The 21103-nt window shown below is 37.1% G+C and overlaps 1 protein-coding gene across 3 annotated transcripts in view; it reads left to right on the forward strand.

The window, feature by feature from the left end:
• LOC126964829 (probable cytochrome P450 304a1) overlaps positions 1–20662 on the forward strand; it is a 30860-nt gene extending 10198 nt beyond the window's left edge. For 2 of the 3 annotated variants that reach the window (XM_050808134.1, XM_050808136.1), the window contains 7 exons: positions 7430–7602; positions 9444–9716; positions 11945–12062; positions 15026–15206; positions 16476–16593; positions 18671–18812; positions 19824–20662. In XM_050808134.1, the coding sequence (XP_050664091.1) occupies positions 7430–7602; positions 9444–9716; positions 11945–12062; positions 15026–15206; positions 16476–16593; positions 18671–18812; positions 19824–20008 (1190 nt within the window). In that variant the 3' untranslated portion in view covers positions 20009–20662. Of the gene's footprint in view, positions 1–6886; positions 7311–7429; positions 7603–9443; positions 9717–11944; positions 12063–15025; positions 15207–16475; positions 16594–18670; positions 18813–19823 lie in introns of those variants that run through there. The other variant, XM_050808135.1, reaches the window with a different exon arrangement.
• The last annotated feature ends 441 nt before the right edge of the window (positions 20663–21103 follow it).

A 21103-nucleotide genomic window follows, 5' to 3' on the forward strand; every position in this document is an offset into this window, starting at 1 on the left:
TTGACAACTCTCGTCATATACGTCAAAGCGTTGCTACGCGACACTGCTCCCTCCAAAGACATGATCGTCCCGATAATCGTTGCTTCCGTAGTACTTAGCCACCCGATCAACATGTACGATTTTCGGGGGACTGCGAGGGGTACGCTGGATCCTGAGAGTCACATCATTTATCCTTGTGATTACTTTGTATGGTCCCTCCCAACTTGATTGAAGCTTCGGAGACTTCCCCTTTCGCCTTATGGGATTCTTGTTGTCTCTTCGATCGTAGCGCGTCTTCATCCGTTCACTTGCCTTAAGCCCAGTTCTTCTAATTTCCTCGTAGATGTCAATCATCTTATTCCGTAACTCATCCACATATTCTGTTATACTTTTCGGAGTATCCGGTGGACAACCTGAGAGTAAATCAGCTGGTAACCTCAATTCCCTTCCAAAATTGGCGTACGCAGGAGTCACCGTAGTCGTCTCGTGTATTGCGGCTCTATACGACATGAGAAACAGTGGAATGTGCTCATCCCAGTTACCCTGATGACTGTCCACTACTTTTGCCAGATGCCGCTCCAATGTTTGGCTAAACCTCTCCACCATCCCGTCCGACTGTGGATGATATGGTGTAGTTCTGGTTTTATGGATTCCCAAGATCTTGCAAACTTCTTGAAACACTTGTGACTCGAAGTTCCGCCCTTGATCACTGTGCATCTCCAAAGGCACACCGAATCTGCAGAATACTTCATTCACCAGCTTCGTCGCAACGGTGACTCCTTCTTGATTCGGTAGAGCAAATGCTTAAGGCCACTTCGTGAAATAATCATCACCATTATGTAACGGTTTCCAGATTTGGTGACTGGGAACGGTCGGGCCATATCCAGAGCTACTCTTTCCCACGGAGCCCCAATATTGTACAACTTCATAGCTCCTCTGCTCCGGGTCTGAGGTCCTTTGACAGCTGCACAACTCTTGCATTTTCGGCACCAGTCTTCCACATCATCACGGAAATGCAACCAGTAAAATCGTTCTTTATTTTTTGTGAGAGTTCTTCTTATTCCCAAATGTCCACCTGAAGAACCATCGTGATAAGCTCTCAGGTTCTCGTTCACCTTCTCCCTGGGAACGACCAGTTGCAGATGGCAATCCTTTCCTTGCGGGGTTTCCCATTTCCGGCAGAGCAACCCGTCATGCATCACCAAACTGTTCCATTGTACCCAGAGACTCTTGGTAGCCGTACTGTGTCTAGCCACTTCAGACCATTTTGGTTTAAATGATCCACTTGCTAGCCAATGTAAAAGTGGTTGAAGATCCTTATCATTTTTTTGAGCTCTCCTCAATGCATCGTTGCTCCAGTTCTCGTCGATCGAATCTGTTCTGATCAGCCGGATCATAAAATTCTCCTTCTCCTCCTGCCGAATGCAATGTTTGCATTCCATCGGACAAGGTCTTCTAGATAAAGCATCTGCATTTCCATGACTTTTTCCTCCTCGATGCTCGATTTCAAAGTCATACTCTTGAACTAGTAACCACTTCAAGGCGGCATGATCAGTCCTTACGAGGAATTTGCGACCCAACAAGTACTATTTGATATGTTGTAATGTCTTTACCACGGCCAGTAACTCCCTACGAGTTACATAGTAGTTTCTCTCTGGCTTCGATCAAGATTTGCTAAAGTATGCAATTACAACTTCTTGATCTTCTCTCTTCTGAGATAGTACTCCACCAATTCCGGTGTTGCTAGCATCAGCATCCACTATGAACCTTCCCTCTGTGTCAGGATATCCGAGGATAGGTGATTCACATAGTCTTTTCTTCAACGCTAAGAAAGCTTGTTCGCATTCTTCATCCCAGGAAAAGGCTCTTTTCTCCTCCGTCAGTCGATGTAAGGGCTTAGCAACATCGGAAAACCCTTTCACAAAGCGTTGATAATAAGAGCATAGTCCTAGAAATGCTCTCACATGTGTCTTTACTGTCGGCGTCGGCCAGTCCCTGACAGCACTAATCTTGGCAGGATCCGTCGCAACGCCTTGCTCCGAGATAACGTGCCCCAAGTAATTCAACTGTCTTTCTTAGTTACATCGTTCAATCGCCGATAGTCCACACAAAATCTAGTTGGTCCATCCTTCTTCTTCACCAGAACCACTGGAGAACACCATGGACTCGATGACGCTTCTATCACACCATTTTCTTTCATATCCCGAATCATGTCTTCCACTTCTTGTTCGCGTGCAAACGGAATACGTCTTGGTCTTTGCCGTATCGAAACAGTGTCTATCTTGTGTTTCACCAAACCAGTTCTTCCAATGTCCCCGTCGTTCTTCGAGAACATCCCGGCGTAGCGTAGCAGGAAATTTCTCGCTTTTATTAACTGTAGCTTGGTAAGATTGCCCTTACAGCCATCTAGAAGTTTCTGTATGTTCACATCCTGGCTTGCAGCTACGGTCTTCCTCCCTTCTTTACACTTTCTTAACCAAGCTATCTCCTCACAAGCTCCGATCACTGTTCCCTTCCTAATGATTTGCTTGTAATCATGAGGATTAAACGCGGGAACCATCGCAATTTGGGAGTTTCCCACAATAGTCCTGGCTGGGATCCATGTCGTCTCCGATGTCTCTCTTTCTATTATAGCGCTTTTACAAGGTCTTCCTCTGTCATCCCTTGGCAGGACTACCGGGACTAGGGTCTGCGATATCGGATTTAAAGTAGTGTCTCTTAAGCACAACACTTTCCCAAAAGTTCCGCCTTTTATTGGAATTTCTTAACCTCCATGCTTCAATACACCATGTTTCATGTTAATGGTACACTGATGATTTCGAAGAAAATCCAACCCAATGATGCAGTCATCTGTGATATCCGCGATTACCACTTTTTGCCAGTATAACGTATATCCGATTTTCATGGCCACGATCTTCTCTCCCTGGACTGGTATGCGCTGGCCGGTAGCTGTTGTGAGTGTTAAGTTTACATTTTCTCGCATATGTCGTCTTCCGATGCTCTCTAGTCTTCTTTGACTAACGACTGTACGTGAGGCTCCCGTATCCAAAGTGAAACGGCAAGATTTTCCATTTATCATTCCTTCTATAACTAAAGTGTTTCCGTCACATGTCTGCTTAACGAAGATCCTTGAGGCTTTGCTTCTACCGGCCAGCGCCCACCCCACTGCCCTGGTCTTTTCTAGTTTTCCTGCTGCTCCAGCGGTGATGTTGAGATCGCCGCATCCTTCCTATCTTGCGTTATGCTCGCACACCTGGGGCAAGTGCTCCTAATGTGTCCTCGCTCCCCACACCCATACCATACTGGGTTATATGCTTGCCTTCGGCTGGAATCTGCTGGTACAATTTTGCGGAGTCTCAACGCCCGAGAATCGTGGCGAACCGCTTCTACCTCCAACGCATGTGCCACCGCTTCCTTCAAGCTAGTATGATGACTCAATCGTATGGCTGCTCTTACTTCGGCGTCCCGTATTCCATAGATGAACACTTGGAGCAACATTTCTTTTATTGCAGCTGGCGACGACTGAGCCTATTGAGCTGATGAATGGTTGCTTCTATCTCCCCCATCTTCCTTTCCACAGTGTCAATCCGGGTGGAGTTTTTCTGCACCACGGATAAAATTTCCTTCGAGAGGCCTTCATGTAGACCTCGCAACTGCTCCTCCTGTCGACGTGCTTGCTCTTCCTGCAAGGCTTGCAGTTGCTCCTCCTGTCGGCGCGCTTGCTCCTCCTGTCAGCGCGCTTGCTCCTCCTGTCGGCGCGCTTGTTCCTCTTGCAAGACCCGCAGCTGCTCCTCCTGTCGCCGCGCTTGCTCCTCTTGCAAGCCCCGCAGCTGCTCCTCTAGTCGGCGCGCTTGTTCCTCTTGCAAGCCCCGCAGCTGCTCCTCATGTGGGCGCGCTTGCTCTTGCATCATGGCGGCCATCTGCTGCATGAGCGCGCTGATGTCTACGGCAGGAGCCTGCGGTGCTGACACGGTCGTACTGAGTCCAGAGCCGGATGGTTCTTGTGACTCGTCCTCTGCCGCTGCAGCTGCTGCCGCTCGCGTGGTCACTCCCTTCTCGTTCCTGGGCACTAATGGCATCTTTCCAATCCCACTTCTGACACCAATTGACACGAGAGTGGGTCAGGAATTGGAAATAATACTCTGCTTATAGGAACGAGTCTTTATTTGCGTTCACTTTTTCCAAACTTGCACTTCGCCGGTCTGCCGCTGTTCCTCTTGTGGGCGGCGGTACCTTCAACGTGTCACACCGCACCCAACACTCAGTTTCTTCTATTTTCTTCTTCTTGGAACACTTTCACTTTTCACTACTTCTTCTTTTCTTCTTCTTCTTCTTCTTCTTCTTTACACTTTCGAGTCAGAACTAGAACTGCCGTAGGCTACGCTTAGTACGGCTCATATACCCCCGGATCTGTTCTATTTTCAAAATGATTCTCTCATTCCATCTTTAAGTTTAAATTGTACTAGAAAATTCTTTTAACTATTTTTATCCTGCTTACACATTTTCCATCCCTTTTTTTCTGTTCGATTTGATCCTGAACTTACTAGAAATTTCCATTAACTTTACAAAACCCAAAAAATTCCATACACTGGTAGGTGTATCGAACCCGGTTCTACAGCGTCTAAAGTAAACACTTTTACGCTAGAGCTACGAGTATTGCTGACGGAGCTGTTGAAATTATCAATGTGTTGAAGTTTGACAACTCTCGTCATGTACATTGCTGCACGATATGACGTTTGACAACTCTCGTCATATACGTCAAAGCGTTGCTACGCGACAATATTTTTAGACCTAGTAAAACATAACACTGAAAATTCAGAATTTACCTTACACATTGAGCTTGTACACGTATGGTACATGTATAGGTACAGTATATAGAACGTAATTATTGTTAATAGATGCTCGTCGTTATAATATGATACATTCTATTAAAATAAAGTAGGTAATAAAATACATAAAGTAACTTAACAATTAATGACTTCTGTCATAAGTTACCTGTATACAATTATAATAATAAGCATCTTTATTTAAGACTTTAATTTTATACCAAATATAACATTACTTTAAGGTATAGTTTAAAATTATACCTTAAAATACTGTACTGTTATTCCTGATATTATAATCTTGATCCCATACCTCCTCCATCTTCTCCCTTATTTTTTACTCTCTCCAGCCTGTTTTAACCTGACACTGTGAAAAGGTCATCACACCACCTCATTTTGGGTCCACCTCGGTATCTGCTAGGTACCTGAGAGAGTACGCCATCTTGTGGCTTTTAAATTCCTTCTTTGGTCTGGGACCCTAGCCACATGTCCTGCCCATCGCTAATTCATTTTTAGTGCATGTAAAAGGACATCAGTTGGATTTTTCAAGTTAACTTCTTTAGGCGCGTTACGCAAAAATGATCAGAGTAAATTTATAAGATGCGCGCGCACACCGCCAGGGAAATGAGACACCCTGACGTTAGCTGGTCGATGAGACCATTTGTATCATACTTCAGATAACAAGCCTCTTGTAACTTATATGTCTACTGAACCACGACTAATGAACAAGAATTAAATTAATTTCAATTTATATACAAGTATTGAAAAAAAATCTCTCGTAATTAATAATATTATTTAACTAAATTATGCGGTATAGTAATATTTTCATTGCTTGTGTTTAATACTTTCTTTATAACAATATTGCTTTTTCAACAAACGTAAACAACACAAGGAATAATCTTTTAAGTTTTTTTTTATTACGCGACAGAAGAAAACCTTTTCGTGTGTGTTCATCTCTAGTAACTACACACACACTTTTCGCGTGCGTACATCACTAGTAACTACACACACACTTTGCGCGTGCGTCATCACTAGTAATTACACACACACTTTTCGCGTGCGTCATAACTAGTAACTACACACACACTTTTCGCGTGCGTCATAACTAGTAACTACACACACACACACTTTTCGCGTGCGTCATAACTAGTAACAACACACACACTTTTCGCGTGCGTCATAACTAGTAACTACACACACACTTTTCGCGTGCGTCATAACTAGTAACTACACACACACTTTTCGCGTGCGTCATAACTAGTAACTACACACACACTTTTCGCGTGCGTCATAACTAGTAACTACACACACACTTTTTGCGTGCGTCATAACTAGTAACTACACACACACTTTTCGCGTGCGTCATAACTAGTAACTACACACACACACACTTTTCGCGTGCGTCATAACTAGTAACTACACACACACTTTTCGCGTGCGTCATAACTAGTAACTACACACACACACACTTTTCGCGTGCGTCATAACTAGTAACTACACACACACTTTTCGCGTGCGTCATAACTAGTGTCAACACACACACACACTTTTCGCGTGCGTCATAACTAGTAACTACACACACACTTTTCGCGTGCGTCATAACTAGTAACTGCACACACACTTTTCGCGTGCGTCATAACTAGTAACTACACACACACACACTTTTCGCGTGCGTCATAACTAGTAACTACACACACACTTTTCGCGTGCGTCATAACTAGTAACTACACACACACACTTTTCACGTGCGTCATAACTAGTAACTACACACACACACACTTTTCGCGTGCGTCATAACTAGTAACTACACACACACTTTTCACGTGCGTCATAACTAGTAACTACACACACACACACTTTTCGCGTGCGTCATAACTAGTAACTACACACACACTTTTCACGTGCGTCATAACTAGTAACTACACACACACACACTTTTCGCGTGCGTCATAACTAGTAACTACACACACACTTTTCGCGTGCGTCATAACTAGTAACTACACACACACTTTTCGCGTGCGTCATAACTAGTAACTACACACACACTTTTCGCGTGCGTCATAACTAGTAACTACACACACACACACTTTTCGCGTGCGTCATAACTAGTAACTACACACACACACTTTTCGCGTGCGTCATAACTAGTAACTACACACACACACACTTTTCGCGTGCGTCATACCTAGTAACTACACACACACACTTTTCGCGTGCGTGCATCACTAGTATGTAAAGTGGCTTTGATTCAATTCAGTGCAGCCCTGTTTCACTGCGACCAATATGATCTATTGTGTTAACTCATTGCTAAGATTCATTCTTTTCATGAATCTTATTATGTATTTTGCAGTGAGCTGACGTATCAAGTGGTTCAAGAATTGGTCTTCCCAAAGAGATGCTAAGTTTACGCATTATAGGACCACATTTAGAGAGAATGTGTAGCCGGGTTTCATCTGCACTATTACATAATCTACACGCTCTGCAATCTCTGAGACCTAAGATTGAGAGGTGTTTGTTTAATCTAGTTTTACTGCCTAGCTACATCACTACTTTTTCCTGCAGGTTTTGTTGCGGATTTTATGTATTTTGTTAGCCTCAAGAGTATACAATATCTTGTGTTATTTAAGGAATATTCTTTACTGATGGTTACTTCTGGCACGTACAAAGAAGATTCACGTTGCGTTACATGAGGGATTCTGGTTTCGGCAGAAGAGATAACGTCCTGGAGGATGTGATTGCTCATAATACAAAGGAGGTTATGAATATTGTTATTAATGGTCCGCAAACTATTGAGGAGAAGGTACTCTTTAATTATGTCATCTTCATATTATATAATAAAAGTTTTATGGCATACTCCTGAACCAATGAACTTTTTGGTGACAAATTTAATTTGTCACCAAAACTTATGAACGATGCGGGACTCGAACCACAAGCTTCGAGTCCCGGTTCCGAACTCGTGGGTACTCGAACGGTTGGCTCAGTTGGTAAGAGCGTTCGGACGGAACCCGAGAGGTCACGGGTTTGAATCCCGCATCGTTCATAAATTTTGGTTACAAATTTTATTTATTTTATTATTAATCCCAAAAGTGAGGGACTGAATCCATTTTTATGCATATTTTATTAGGTGAAGCGAAGCGCACTGGTTCCTAGATAGTAATAATACCTATATATTTTTTTGTCAACTTCTTAACATACTGTATATAAACATAATATATAATATATGTGAAGTTGGCGAATTAGTATTATCAGTTGCTGTACGAATTCTAAAACAACATGGCCATTGTAGATAATTTATACGTATACTTAGTCTGGCCATAAATTCTGTTACAATTAAAAATAAACAAAATATTACATTTGAATTTAGAATCTGTCATACAATCTTTGTATATTATTTTGGGATATTAAAATGGAGTGGGCTGATAAAGAAAACCGAATCGCTGTGATAGCATTACACAGAGTAGGTATGGTGCCAAATGCAATTTTTAAAAATCTCCATACGCTTGGTATTAGTAAGATGTTTGTGTACCGGGCTTGTACAATGAGACCTCCTCTGTTTGTGAGAGAAAATGTTCTGGCCGTTCACGTAGTGTTCGTACGAAAGAGGTGGTCATAGCAGTACCGGAAAGAATTCGAAGAAATCCTGTCCGAAAGCAAAATATTTTATCTCGGGAAAAGAAGATAGCACCTATGATGAGAATATTTTTAACAATTCAGCAACATTTTAAACAAATGACCGTATTTATGTTCAAAGCTCTAAGGTGGACACTATCCGACTTCAGTAATGGTTTGGTTATTAGCTATGAAGGAGTGACTGAGTCATACTTTTGTGAAAAAAGTATCAAAACATCGGCACAAGTGTATCAAGATACCATTCTTGAGAAGGTAGTGAAGCCCCTTAACAATAACTAAGAATGGTTCTTCCAGCAAGACTCGGCGCCGGGTCATAAAGCTCGGTCTACGCAGTCTTGGTTGGAAACGAACGTTTCGGACTTCATCAGAGCTCAAGACTGGCCGTCGTATAGTCCCAATCGTAATCCGCTAGTTTATGATTTATGGTCAGTTTTAGAGAGTACGGCTTGCTCTAAACGCCATGATAATTTGGAGTCCTTAAAACAATCCGTATGATTGGCAGTGAAGAATTTTCCCATGGAAAGAGTGCGTGATTCAATTCATAACTGGCCTCAACGTTTAAAGAACTGTATGCAGCCAATGAAGACCACTTTAAATAAGTTTTTTGTATTTTAAATTGTTTTGTATTTATGTATTAAGCTAACACACTGTAAAAGTAATAAATCTTAATTGCAATAGATTTTTTTTTTCTTATTTCAGTATTTATGGCAAGACTAGATATATATAGTCTCTTGCTGCTAGAGAACCAATGAAAACAGGCCAGGTTTATTAGAGTGCGTGACAAGCTGCGTCATGCACTCGTTTTGTGTGTCAATTTGTGTTAGTGTGTGTGTATTGATCAAAATAGAGATTAGCAGTCAACCTCAATTTTTTTTCGACGTTTTCACAGCTGTCACAGTCTATCTAGATGTATTAGTGATCTAAGAAGGATATTTTATGCACTTAAAACTTTTTTTTTTGTTTTATGAAGAATAATAAATAATTTTTCCTTAAATATATACCTTATTTCAGGTAATAGTGAGAGGTGACCTTATATACTTACCACACTTTTTTGCTGTACCTTTTATTAATGGTTTACTCCATATTATAACTGGTTCTACATTCCCGCGGAATATGTATCCCGACTTGTGGTATCTGGCGAAACAAACCCTGCTTTTCCAAAGAAGCACCAACGACCTTGGCGGGGCACTGATTATTACTCCGTGGTTGAAATCAATGTTGCCTGAGTTCAGTGGATTCAAAGGCCTGAGTAACGGGAACCAAGCCCTGTTAGATTTCTTCGAGGTATGCCCTATTTTGGCCTTTGGCTTTCGACTATGAGAATCTTAGAATGGTTCGTCATGCTCACTGAAATGAAATTGCTTGCGGCAGCGTAGTGTGACGGGTCGTCTCCTTCCCTCAAATATGTGGGAAGGGAGCGATAGATGGTCCATGTGACATCTCGTGAACGGGTGCTGCATGTGGTGATCTGTTATAGATATTAAATCATTGTATTTATTGGATGCGATCACTATATATGACAGTAATCACGGCCATTATGTTCACGAAGCATCCTTACACAAGCAATGAATCCAATATCCGATCATTTATATTTATACAGACTATTATTTATTACTTTTAATGAAATTATTTATATTATTTAAACAGGACTCATATTGGATCCTAACAAACTAATTTGCTATGTATATTACAGCCATTGTAAAATACTCTATTGATTGAAAAGAGTGGCCGTTGAGTTTCTTGTATGTTCATCTTACGAGCTTTACTTTCACCGAACATAATATGGTACATGCAGTAATTTAAAACGAATATTTAATACGATTCAAAAGCGCTTAGCTTAACCCTAACTGAATAAAATTTGACATTGACTTTGAAGATGATTTCGAAAACCCCTATTTAGCCTAGTGGTTAGTGACACTGCATACTGAGCTAGAGGTCCCGGGCTTCGAATCCTGGTAAATGCAAACATTTAAACGATGAATATTACAGATGTTTGTTTCAGAGTCATAATATTGACACACTTTTTACAAAAATTATCTTGCCCCAAGTTAAGCATATATAGCCTGTGTTATCGGTTACAAGACAATGATATATTTAATATAATATACTTACTTAAACATACATCAATTCATATAAACATACATAAATACATTTAAACATCCATGACTCGGAAACAAACATCCATATTCATCATATAAATGCTTGCACCTACTGGGATTCGAACCCGGGACCTCAGGTAGGATCGCTAACCACTCGGGTATACAGGTTGTCATGGATGTTTATAAGTATTTACGTATATTTAAGGAAGGATATTTATATTGTATAATGGCTGATATATAACAAATTTGTTTGTAAAGTGGTGCATCTAATACTTATATGAATCGAAGTTACAAAGCGTGTGAAGAATATTATAGCTTCCTTTCAAAAAATATAAGAAAAAAGGCCTAAAAAAATAATACATAAAAAAAATTATGGCTAATAGATAAATGCTTTTATAGCTTAAAATAATTCTTAATCTTAATTCAAATATAATAGTATTTAAATGTAATTTTTTGAAAGGTACCTACAAACTAATGTTTATTTTATATTATACAAGCTCAACCAGCAAACGTTGTATTGCTATATAAAGTATTTAGAAAAAAGTTTTTGGAAAAAAAATAGAGGCAACCGATTCTCAGACCTACCAATTATTATTGTATTCGATTGCTATCTTGCAACCCATAGCAGATTAGTGGATGGTCTGTACCTTGTGTCTTATTCTGTAATAATATAAAAATTTCAATACAAAAATAGTTGTATATTGTAGTAGGGCGAAAAATTGAAGTTTTAATGCTGAATCATAATAAAATAAAAATAAATTATATTTAGGGGTGGATCACGTGAAGTCTTCATCGCAATATTTGATTGAATTCGACGACCTAGGTCTGGTTAACAACTGTAGTTAATGTACCAACTATAGTTAGCTAAAAATAAGTTTATTTTTTACCTCCTGAGAAAGTTAGAACAATCTAAATATTCTAATTAGTTATTCATTTTAAAATATTCTATCAATTTGATTTCTGAACGACGGGGGACATATCAAAGGGAATACAAAAATGTAGTTTTTATTTAATTCCGAGTATTTTCCTATTTATTAACCTTTTAAATCTTCTCTGGACTTCCACAAATAATTCAAGACGAAAATTAGCCAAATGGTGGACCGATTTGGCTAATTTTGGTCTTGCCGTTCTCGACTTTTAGCGAGACTAACGAACAGCAATTCATTTTTATATATATAGATTATTGAATTAAAGCTATGTAATGTGTATTAGTGACGTATAAATATAAAAATTCTAATATACAATAAAATAAAATAATATATTTATATGCCGATATATTGGTGAATTGTGCTGTACACCTATATGTTCTATAGACCGTCATTGATTTATTCAAATAAATTAATTTCATTTCATTTAATTTCAGACAAAAACACCTTTGAGAATAAATACAGCCTTTTTTCTTACCATTTTCAGGTCATTATCAAGGACGCGATAGAAACATATGACGAGAAATATGATAGAAGTTTTCTGGATATTTATATAAGAGCGATGAAGGAGGACATGAAACAAAATAAACGATCGACATACTCAGGTATTATAGATAGTAATTACCTATAGATACTTATCATAAAAAAGTGTGTCTGTCATCTCCGACGCACGACTGGAGTTTACTCCTCAAGAACGATTGTCTTTGTACAGGAACTAAACAAAATCAAGCCCAATGGAGTCGGTTACAAACAGACATACAGCAGATGCTAATAAAAGCGTATTAATTTAATAAAAATTATAGACATAAAAAAATAAAATAATAGGTTAGGTTAAAAATTGTCTATTTGGCGTGAAATGCGCTATATATACTCTCCATATTAAATTAATCTTTTAATTATGTGCATAGCTCATATGAACTTGTATGAAAACTATATTGATAATTCCAAATAATCTTGCCCCAAATTAAGCATATAGCCTGTGTTATGGGTTGCAAGACAACGATATATTTAATACAATATACTTACTTAAACATACATAAATACATATAAACATCCATGACTCGGAAACAAACATCAATATTCATCATATAAATGCTTGCACCTACCGGGATTCGAACCCGGGACCTCTAGCTTAGTAGGTAGAGGTGATTTAAGTTTTCTTTAGTGTTAATTCCGCCAATATTTGTTTTTGAAACAATTCGACACGTGTTTCGCCTCTACACGAGGCATTCTCAGGACGTGTTGTCTCGCCAAAATCTGGCACGAGACTTACTTTTTTGGTGAGACAACACGTTCTGAGGATGCCTCGTGTAGAGGCGAAACACGTGTCGAATTGTTTCAAAAACAAATATTGGCGGAATTAACACTAAAGAAAACTTAAATCATTTGTATAATTATGGATTTCCGCAAAGTAACGCCTAATTCAATAAATTTTCTAATACATGTCATATTAATGTATGAATTGACTATGTACTAACATACTTAGTACCCACGTGCTTATCAGATTTTCCGGCACTATTATTTACACCACTTTCTTCCATAATTTATAGAATTTTCACTTAACTTTATAAAAGTATAATAATAAATCAATTTCAATAATATAATAAAGTTTGCTATTCGTATCACTGCAATACAACTAATATAGGGACCGAGTGTCTAGACTGTCACGCCAACTGAAAAGTGAAAGGTGCGCGAGAAATGATGCGCACCAAAAACGTTACTATCCCATTTGATGAGCAGGTTTTACTCTCCATAATTTTCTCATACCGGGCGCCTCATATGATAATCGATTCTTAAGGAGTAAACTCCAAAAAAGAACTATTGCACGCTTATAGATAACTTATAGGTTAAGTAAAAGTGAAATTGAGTGAGTTACGTTCGATTTTACAAAAAATAAAAATATATATTGAAAATATATTGGAGATGTCAATCAACAAGCTTGTGTTTGCAATACTGAGACTTTTAATAATAATTTTTGAAAAATGATATCGCTGTGTAAAGGATTAATTAAAATGATTTAATGAATTAATAATTACCGTACCCGTTACATGCCTTCGTCATGCTCGCTTTTACTAATATTAAAATTTACTAAATTAAATTGCCTGTGGCGACGTCATATTTTGTCAATTGTTTTCTTATATAAAATATTTAATACGAACCTCATTTAAGGGAGACTCATAGAAGAGAAAAATCCAATCGAAGAAAAAATTGTTTCATTAATATTGACGTAATATAAATAACAAGAGTCACAATCGCCTAATAAAAGTTGTCAAAATGTCCGAGCGGCGTTGTATATACGTATGTATATATATCAATAAAACATTCATTCAAATTAACACGTTACTTCGTAGCAGTAATGTTCAAAGTCTATTGTATACGCTTATAAAGCTCATTGATTATGGTGCGAAATCGTCAAATAACTCACATCATTTTGTTAATTTATAAAAAGAAAACTACGTTTAAAAAAACCGACTTCAAAAACTGAAAAGTATCAAATAACTAAAAATTTAATTTAAAACACCTCGCAAACCTTTACCTTTAATATTAATAAAATACTATTACATATTTATATGTGCTAGCTATTGATAGGTTTTAAGTCAGTTCTAAGCCCTTAACAAAATAAAACTTAATATTATAAACAGCTTACTTACTGTAATTATTAAGATTGTCTCGCCACGCGTGTCTGTCCGCTTCAGTTGTTTTGTTCTAGACGAAGCTATCCCGCTCAAAGTCACGCGTGGCGAGTATAGGTACTTTTATCACATTTGGCTTGGCACCGACTTCAAATCTATCAGCATGTAGCATATACAAATAATAGTATTTTATTAATATTAAAGGTTAAGAGGTGTTTTAAATTAAATTTTTAATTATTATATAATTTTAAGTTTTTCAAGTCGGTTTTTTTAAACGTAGTTTATTTTTTACGTTTTAGTGTCAGATAATCATAATATATTATAATCAACCTGAATGAAAACTCCAAAAAAAGCCGTACACAGAAAACAATTATGTCATCCAGGTAGACGAAAATTTTCATATAAATGTTCATAAAATGAAAACTACTGGGCCAAACTATTTTATATTTTTATGGGCCAAATGGCATCTATTTCGCATCAAATAAAAGAAGAATTACGTAAATCGGATCATAAATCTCAGAGTAATCGGTGTACATACATAAAAAAACTGCCGATTGAATTGATAACCTCCTCCTTTTTGAAATCGGTTAAAAATGGCACTTACCACTTACTTAAAATACGACACTACATTGTTTTTAGGTTTATATATCCTATTATTAGGATAGATTTTCACTGAACACTGTCAATGCTCGGCGTTGTATTCAAAACACAACTGAACGAAAACTCTGCCTAGTAGACGCGTAGGCAGAGTTTCGTTTCAGACATTTTTGAGTGTGATTGTGATTTGTAATTATTCTACGTTAATATTCAATGATAAAAACATAAATATTTAAACAGAATAAAATAAAGTGTCTTATAACTTGCTCAATATATATTTAGCGTATCAAAACAATTTTTTTTAATAAAGGGATGTGAATTAAAATATTTTTAATTAGTTCAACAGCTACAGTTAATATGCACGGACTATATGTTCCCGACCGCGACAGCTGTCGAGATGGTTCTGACTATGTTGGTCGAACAAATGCTGATGCATCCTGAAGTCCAGGAGAAGATACACGAGGAGATTGACAGAGTGGTTGGAAGAGACAGAGCACCGACACTGGATGACAGAAACAAGTATGTGTAAATCAATGCCGGACTAACCTCGTAGCAAGAGTAGCAATAATTGGTACCGGCCCCGCGCACGGGGCTCAGACCTAGGGTTGATACTTTTATTAGAAGAAATAGAGTATATCTGATTTCAAAGGAGGTAAATAAAGAGTACGGACTTCCAAACGAGTATCATTAATTATTTTGTGTTTTTAAAAAGGTATTTTTTTGTACTTTTTGTTAACATATTAACAGTATATATAGTGACTATGGTCGACTTTTTACACGCTTTTTATTTGCTTCAACTGTACGTATTTTTAACACTTTAAAAAGCTAGATTTAGTTAAAATTTCGTTATATTATATTTATCGAGATATTATTGATACAATAATTTGATAAAATTATTCCATTTTTCAATTTGCAAATTAAGATTTTTGTTAATTTATATAATTTTCAGCTATCGTCTATGAGGCAGGAATTGATGTTAATTTTAAATACCAACCATTATCTTTAACCGATTTATGTAATATTAGGATATTTTTGAATACCAATGATAATTTTTATATAAAAGAGTGTTTTTTAGTTTTTTATTTAAACTACTATTTAGGCATATTTGGTCATGATAATGGGTTTGCATAATATTACATGATTGGCTCTAGTATTTGATAATGTTAATTGTGTAAAAAAGAGTATTTTATCATTCTCTATTAGTGTTATAGTTATATAATTTATTTATTTAATAGTTTGAGGCCAGTCGCTTTACCCAGATCCAAGATGTACCAAAATGTTTTACCAAATGTAAAAAAACGCTTTACCCAGATCCAACAAAATCTAGCAAATGTGTTACCAAATTCAAAAGAACTGTTAAAAAAATGTTGTTGTTTGTGTGGTAAAGGTACAGGCAAAGGTACTGGGAATAGAGCGAACGACTTCAGGCTATTTAATTATAAATTTTATTGTACCCAATATACATATATTGTAACTAAATTAAGGAAAAAAGCCCGCTGAGTTTCTTGCGCCCGTTCTTCTCAGGTCTCAGGCATACCTACTATTTCGAATGGGTGGGTGGTTTTGGACGATCAATAATTGATTTATAAATAAAAATATTTGTATTTGAGGAGCTTGGTGATGCCGAGCGTGGTTGACTGTTTACAATCTGTCAATCAAAATCGGTTACAGTTACAATAGTTTCGCTTTACTTATCTATCTTGCTGTACCTCCGTTAGAGATGTTCTATACATTAGTAGATTGTCTATGGTTCAGACCCACACTTGACCGGCTCATACATACTTCCAGGATGCCATACACGGAGGCCTGTATCAGAGAAATGATGAGGACTGAGACTCCTGTGACGCTGGGGGTTGCCCATCGTGCCATGGTCGACACTAAACTCGGAGGATACGATATACCCAAAGTGAGATTGTTACTTATACTCAATTTATTACATTTTATTATTATATTACACTGTTTGGCTATTCTATCTAAAGCTAAACAATATAACTATAAAATATTTTGAACACAATATCCCATTACATGTTTTGCAGTTGATGATATCTGATATCGCTATATTTCGAAATGGAGACAGGAGAGAGTTTTATTTAACTACAGATATGATTAACACAATACCATTGAAATTTAATAAAATAAAATAGAAGCGCTGTGTTTCGTACGTCCGTTCTTATCAGGTGTTTCGAATGGGTGATAATTTTTGATGTTCAAACGTCCTAGTAACAAGTTAATATGATATATGAATTATTTGAATGAAGGGTAGCTTTTTAAAAGCAATAAGACAAGTGAAGAGACAGGTTTATCTTCTTAGGGTTGCTTGTACTTTGCGAAGACAAACTTCAGGAATTTCAGACAATAAGTTATCGACCTTGTAGGTTATCTCGACAAAATATGGTTAAATAGAACTGTGACAGGATTATGATCAATTTAATTATTATTGTAAGAGAGCTGCGTTAATTACTAACAAACAGGCGGCAGTTTGTTTTGCACTCCATGTCATCAAGATACACTTATTTTTTTTATGAAAATAAGGGACGAGACGAGCAGGACGTTCAGCTGATGGTGATTGATACGCCCTACTCATTACAATGTAGTGCCGCTCAGAATTCTTGAAAAATCCAAAAACTCTGGGCGGCACTACAATTGCGCTCGTAACCTTGAGACATAAGATGTTGTCTCATTTGCCCAATAATTTCACTAGCTGCGGCGCCCATCACACCGAAACACACCTTGTATGCACACAGTTTTAACTGCTTTCATAATAATTTAAGTAATTGCCTACGTAATCCTATAGAAAAAGTTAATTTTGTAACATACTTAGGTATTAAAGTAGATTCTAATTTCTCCTGGTTCCACCATGTTGACTTTATTTGTAGCAAATTAAGAATTCTACTAGGAAAATTTTACCACCTTAGTTTTAGAATACCCATTAGTACCCTAAAGTGCTTATACTTTTCTTTGGTGGAATCCATAATTAATTATGCGTTGAAAGCTATGGGCTTACATTTAAAACATATATCGATAGACTCGAATCACTTCAAATGCGATTTTTAAAATTTCTCGTCACCAAAAAGGTTAAAAATAATTGTAAAAATGATTATAGAAAATTATTTAAAATAAGTAAAGTATTACCAAGCTTTAAACATAAGTACTTATTAGCCATTAACAATCATGGCAATTAAGAACATAACCCAATTATGCACAACCACGATACTCGGTTGATGTCCGCTGGTAAGTTCAGGTTCCTAGAATCAATAACTATTATGGAGATAGAACTTTGAAAAAACGCCTACCTTATCTATTTAACAGCTTGCCTGAGGACATCCGACTAGAAAGAAACCAGTAAAAGAAAATTTAAAACTAAACTCAAGAAATATTTACTGTCAACACTGCCTTAAAATTAAAATGAGATTTTTTTATTATATTTTTTATCAATATTTGTTAATTATACTTGTATAAAATCAATGTTCTAATAAGCATTAATGTATTACAAGAGACTTGATCCTGCAGACAAACAGTCCAAACTGTTTTGCGGGACTATGTTAGCTTTTAAGATTCTTTCTGTAATTGATTAATAGTATAAATAAATAAATTAATACAGTAATGTTTACACATTACTGCTTCACGACAGAAAAAGGCGGTTTCTTTCGTTGTTTCACAAGGATCGTATTGAAGGATCAATTCCATAAACTAAAGGTATACACTTAATGAGTCACTCTATGGCCGGGTTCAACAAAATAATTTAACGAATTTGTCAAAAAAGCTATGGAGCGAAAGAGAAGGAAGACAATTTGTTTGCCATTGTTCGCTTGTACGTATACCAGCCTAAAGTAAAACTTTCTGTCGCGTGGTCTGAACGATCCAATTGTCAAATCTAACAATAGTGATATTAAACATAGCTTGTTAGGAGCATGAGATATAGGTACGTACATAGATAATACTTATGATATTATAGACTGATGTTAATCGCATTTCGCTTTTAGAATACATCTGTATCAGTAAACTATGTTAGTCTACATATGAGCAAGGATATCTGGGGAGACCCGGAAAGCTTTAGACCCGAACGATTTATCGTCAATGGAAAACTTCAAGTTAGCAGTGACAAGTCTCTTCCTTTTGGAGCTGGTAAGCAAAAAATTCCACTTCATTTATAAAGATTTATTCAATGTCGACGAACGTGGTAGTTTTTTCTGTCATCTTTTTTCTCTACTAAAGGTTTTTTTTAATTTTATACTCACTAATAATATAAATTTAAAAAGATGCAAACACATTTTTATGGGATATAGAATGATCAATTAAAATTGATGGTTAGTTATTAGTTAGATCACATTACAAATTACAGGATAGGTACTCACCAGCCGTTCAGCTGATGGTAATTGATGCGCCCTGCCCATTACAATTCAGTGCCGCTCATGATTCTTGAAAAGCCCACAAAATTCTAAATAGAAAAAAATATCGCTCATCGCTTGAGACATAAGATGTTAAGTCACATTTGCTCAGTAATTTCACTAGCTACGGCGTCATTCAGACCGAAACAGAATAATGTTTACATATTACTACTTCACGACAGAATAAGGCGCCGTAGTGATACCCATAATCTAACCGGCTCCCTGTGCAAAGGAGCCTCCCACTCGTGAGAGTTGGGGGATTTCTACAGTACACTCGTTTCGTATCGACCGTGGAATGTTCATTTTGCAGTTTCATACTTGGGACAATTTCCACGAAAACTTAACTTTGGATTGACACATCCAGGTAGAGTGGGTTATTTAAGGTTATAGCCTCTGTAATGCTGGAATTTGGCGGTACGAATTACGACATGATATCTCTTGGAATCAGAAACGGCGCTATCTCATATAGCGGTTGCAATGAATACCCTGACAGTCTACACTCTTTACATCCTCTAGTAAAAGCGCAGAAACGAAATAGAATTTCTTAATTTTCACCGGAGTTGAAAATATTATCGAAACTGTAAGTTTCTCGCCTAACGTTAACAAGAGACTTTCTCGAGACGACGTGGTGGTACTTAAAAGTGAGTTATATGGGGGCACATTTCTATCAGGTCTCAAGTTAACTTGGGTCTTGGAACATATTAACATTTCTTTCATACATACTCTAGTATTTTCTTACAACTTTTAGGGCGAAGATTGTGTGCTGGCGAGACGTTTGCCCGGCAAGGCATGTTCCTAGTTCTCGCCATGTTTATGCAACAGTTTAAATTATCAACAGCTGATGGAAAACCTCTTAAACAGGCGTCGAAAAGGATACAGGGCATTATAACTACAATACCTGAGTTTTGGGCTCGGGTTACTCCAAGATATTGAAGTGATTTACTCTCCTTTATACTGTTTTATTACTGTTTTTCTCCCTATCTTATGATATAATTAGATTTCTCACCTTTTGGCAAATCTCCGATTTGTTAAATGTCTTTATACTGTGTCATGGTTAATGCTTGTGTACGGCGAATTATTAAGTGAAACAGTAAATAGATTATTACAATTTGGCAATATGTTAATAGAATTCGGTGGACAAAATAAATATAGTTTATTGAATTTATGATGACCGCTCTCAGTACAAGCAATAAGTATTTATTCCTTACACATTCTATAATATAAATGTCAAGCGTCATTGTAGATGGGACTATCTATATGTATAACATTGTTCCTAATTTACGGCCGTTTTCAATAACCTATCTATCCTTAGTTTAATTTACTAGAGGTAGACAAATCTATCATTTTACGCTTACTTACATTTCAACAACCTATCGATATAAAGCATTGGACATATCTATGGATAGATAAGATCTTGTCATTAAATGGTGACAGCACGGTATCCGTAACTAGAGATACGTTATTGAAAAAGGGCGTTAATGAATACACTATGCAAGACAAGTTATTGAAATGCAAGGACTGTCTAGTAAAACTAGTCATAAATTTCTTGTTATTGTCCATTAGTCCAAATAAAAGTTTTCGATAATATTTTTTTTTTCATTTTTATTTATCCTTTTTTGTTCCTAATTACTTATTTTTAAAATATATTGATTTATGGAGGACTTCAAAATAGTAATAGTAAAACATGTTTGTGTCGAATCCCTAATTACAATGTTTTTAGCATCAAATTCACCTGTCACCTGATGTTAAGTGATCACTGCCGCCCACTTTTTGCATATATTATATATGTCGTATCATCGCGGAATCACGGCATTATGTGGCTTTAATTTTTTTTTTTGAGAGGAGGAAATACTGTTACGTATTTACGCCCCGGAACGGGGCGTAATATGTCGGACTCGAGTGTCCGCGTAAGCGGACGCCCCATACCGACTAAAACCTCCTCTGTGCTGTTAGCAGCCCTGGCTTTCACAGCGAAGTAGGACGTGGGCCGTGGAGGCCGCAAAGACTACGCAACAACAGTCGCGGGGC

This window comes from Leptidea sinapis, chromosome 6, assembly GCF_905404315.1.
Source record: "Leptidea sinapis chromosome 6, ilLepSina1.1, whole genome shotgun sequence".
Taxonomy (NCBI): domain Eukaryota; kingdom Metazoa; phylum Arthropoda; class Insecta; order Lepidoptera; family Pieridae; genus Leptidea; species Leptidea sinapis.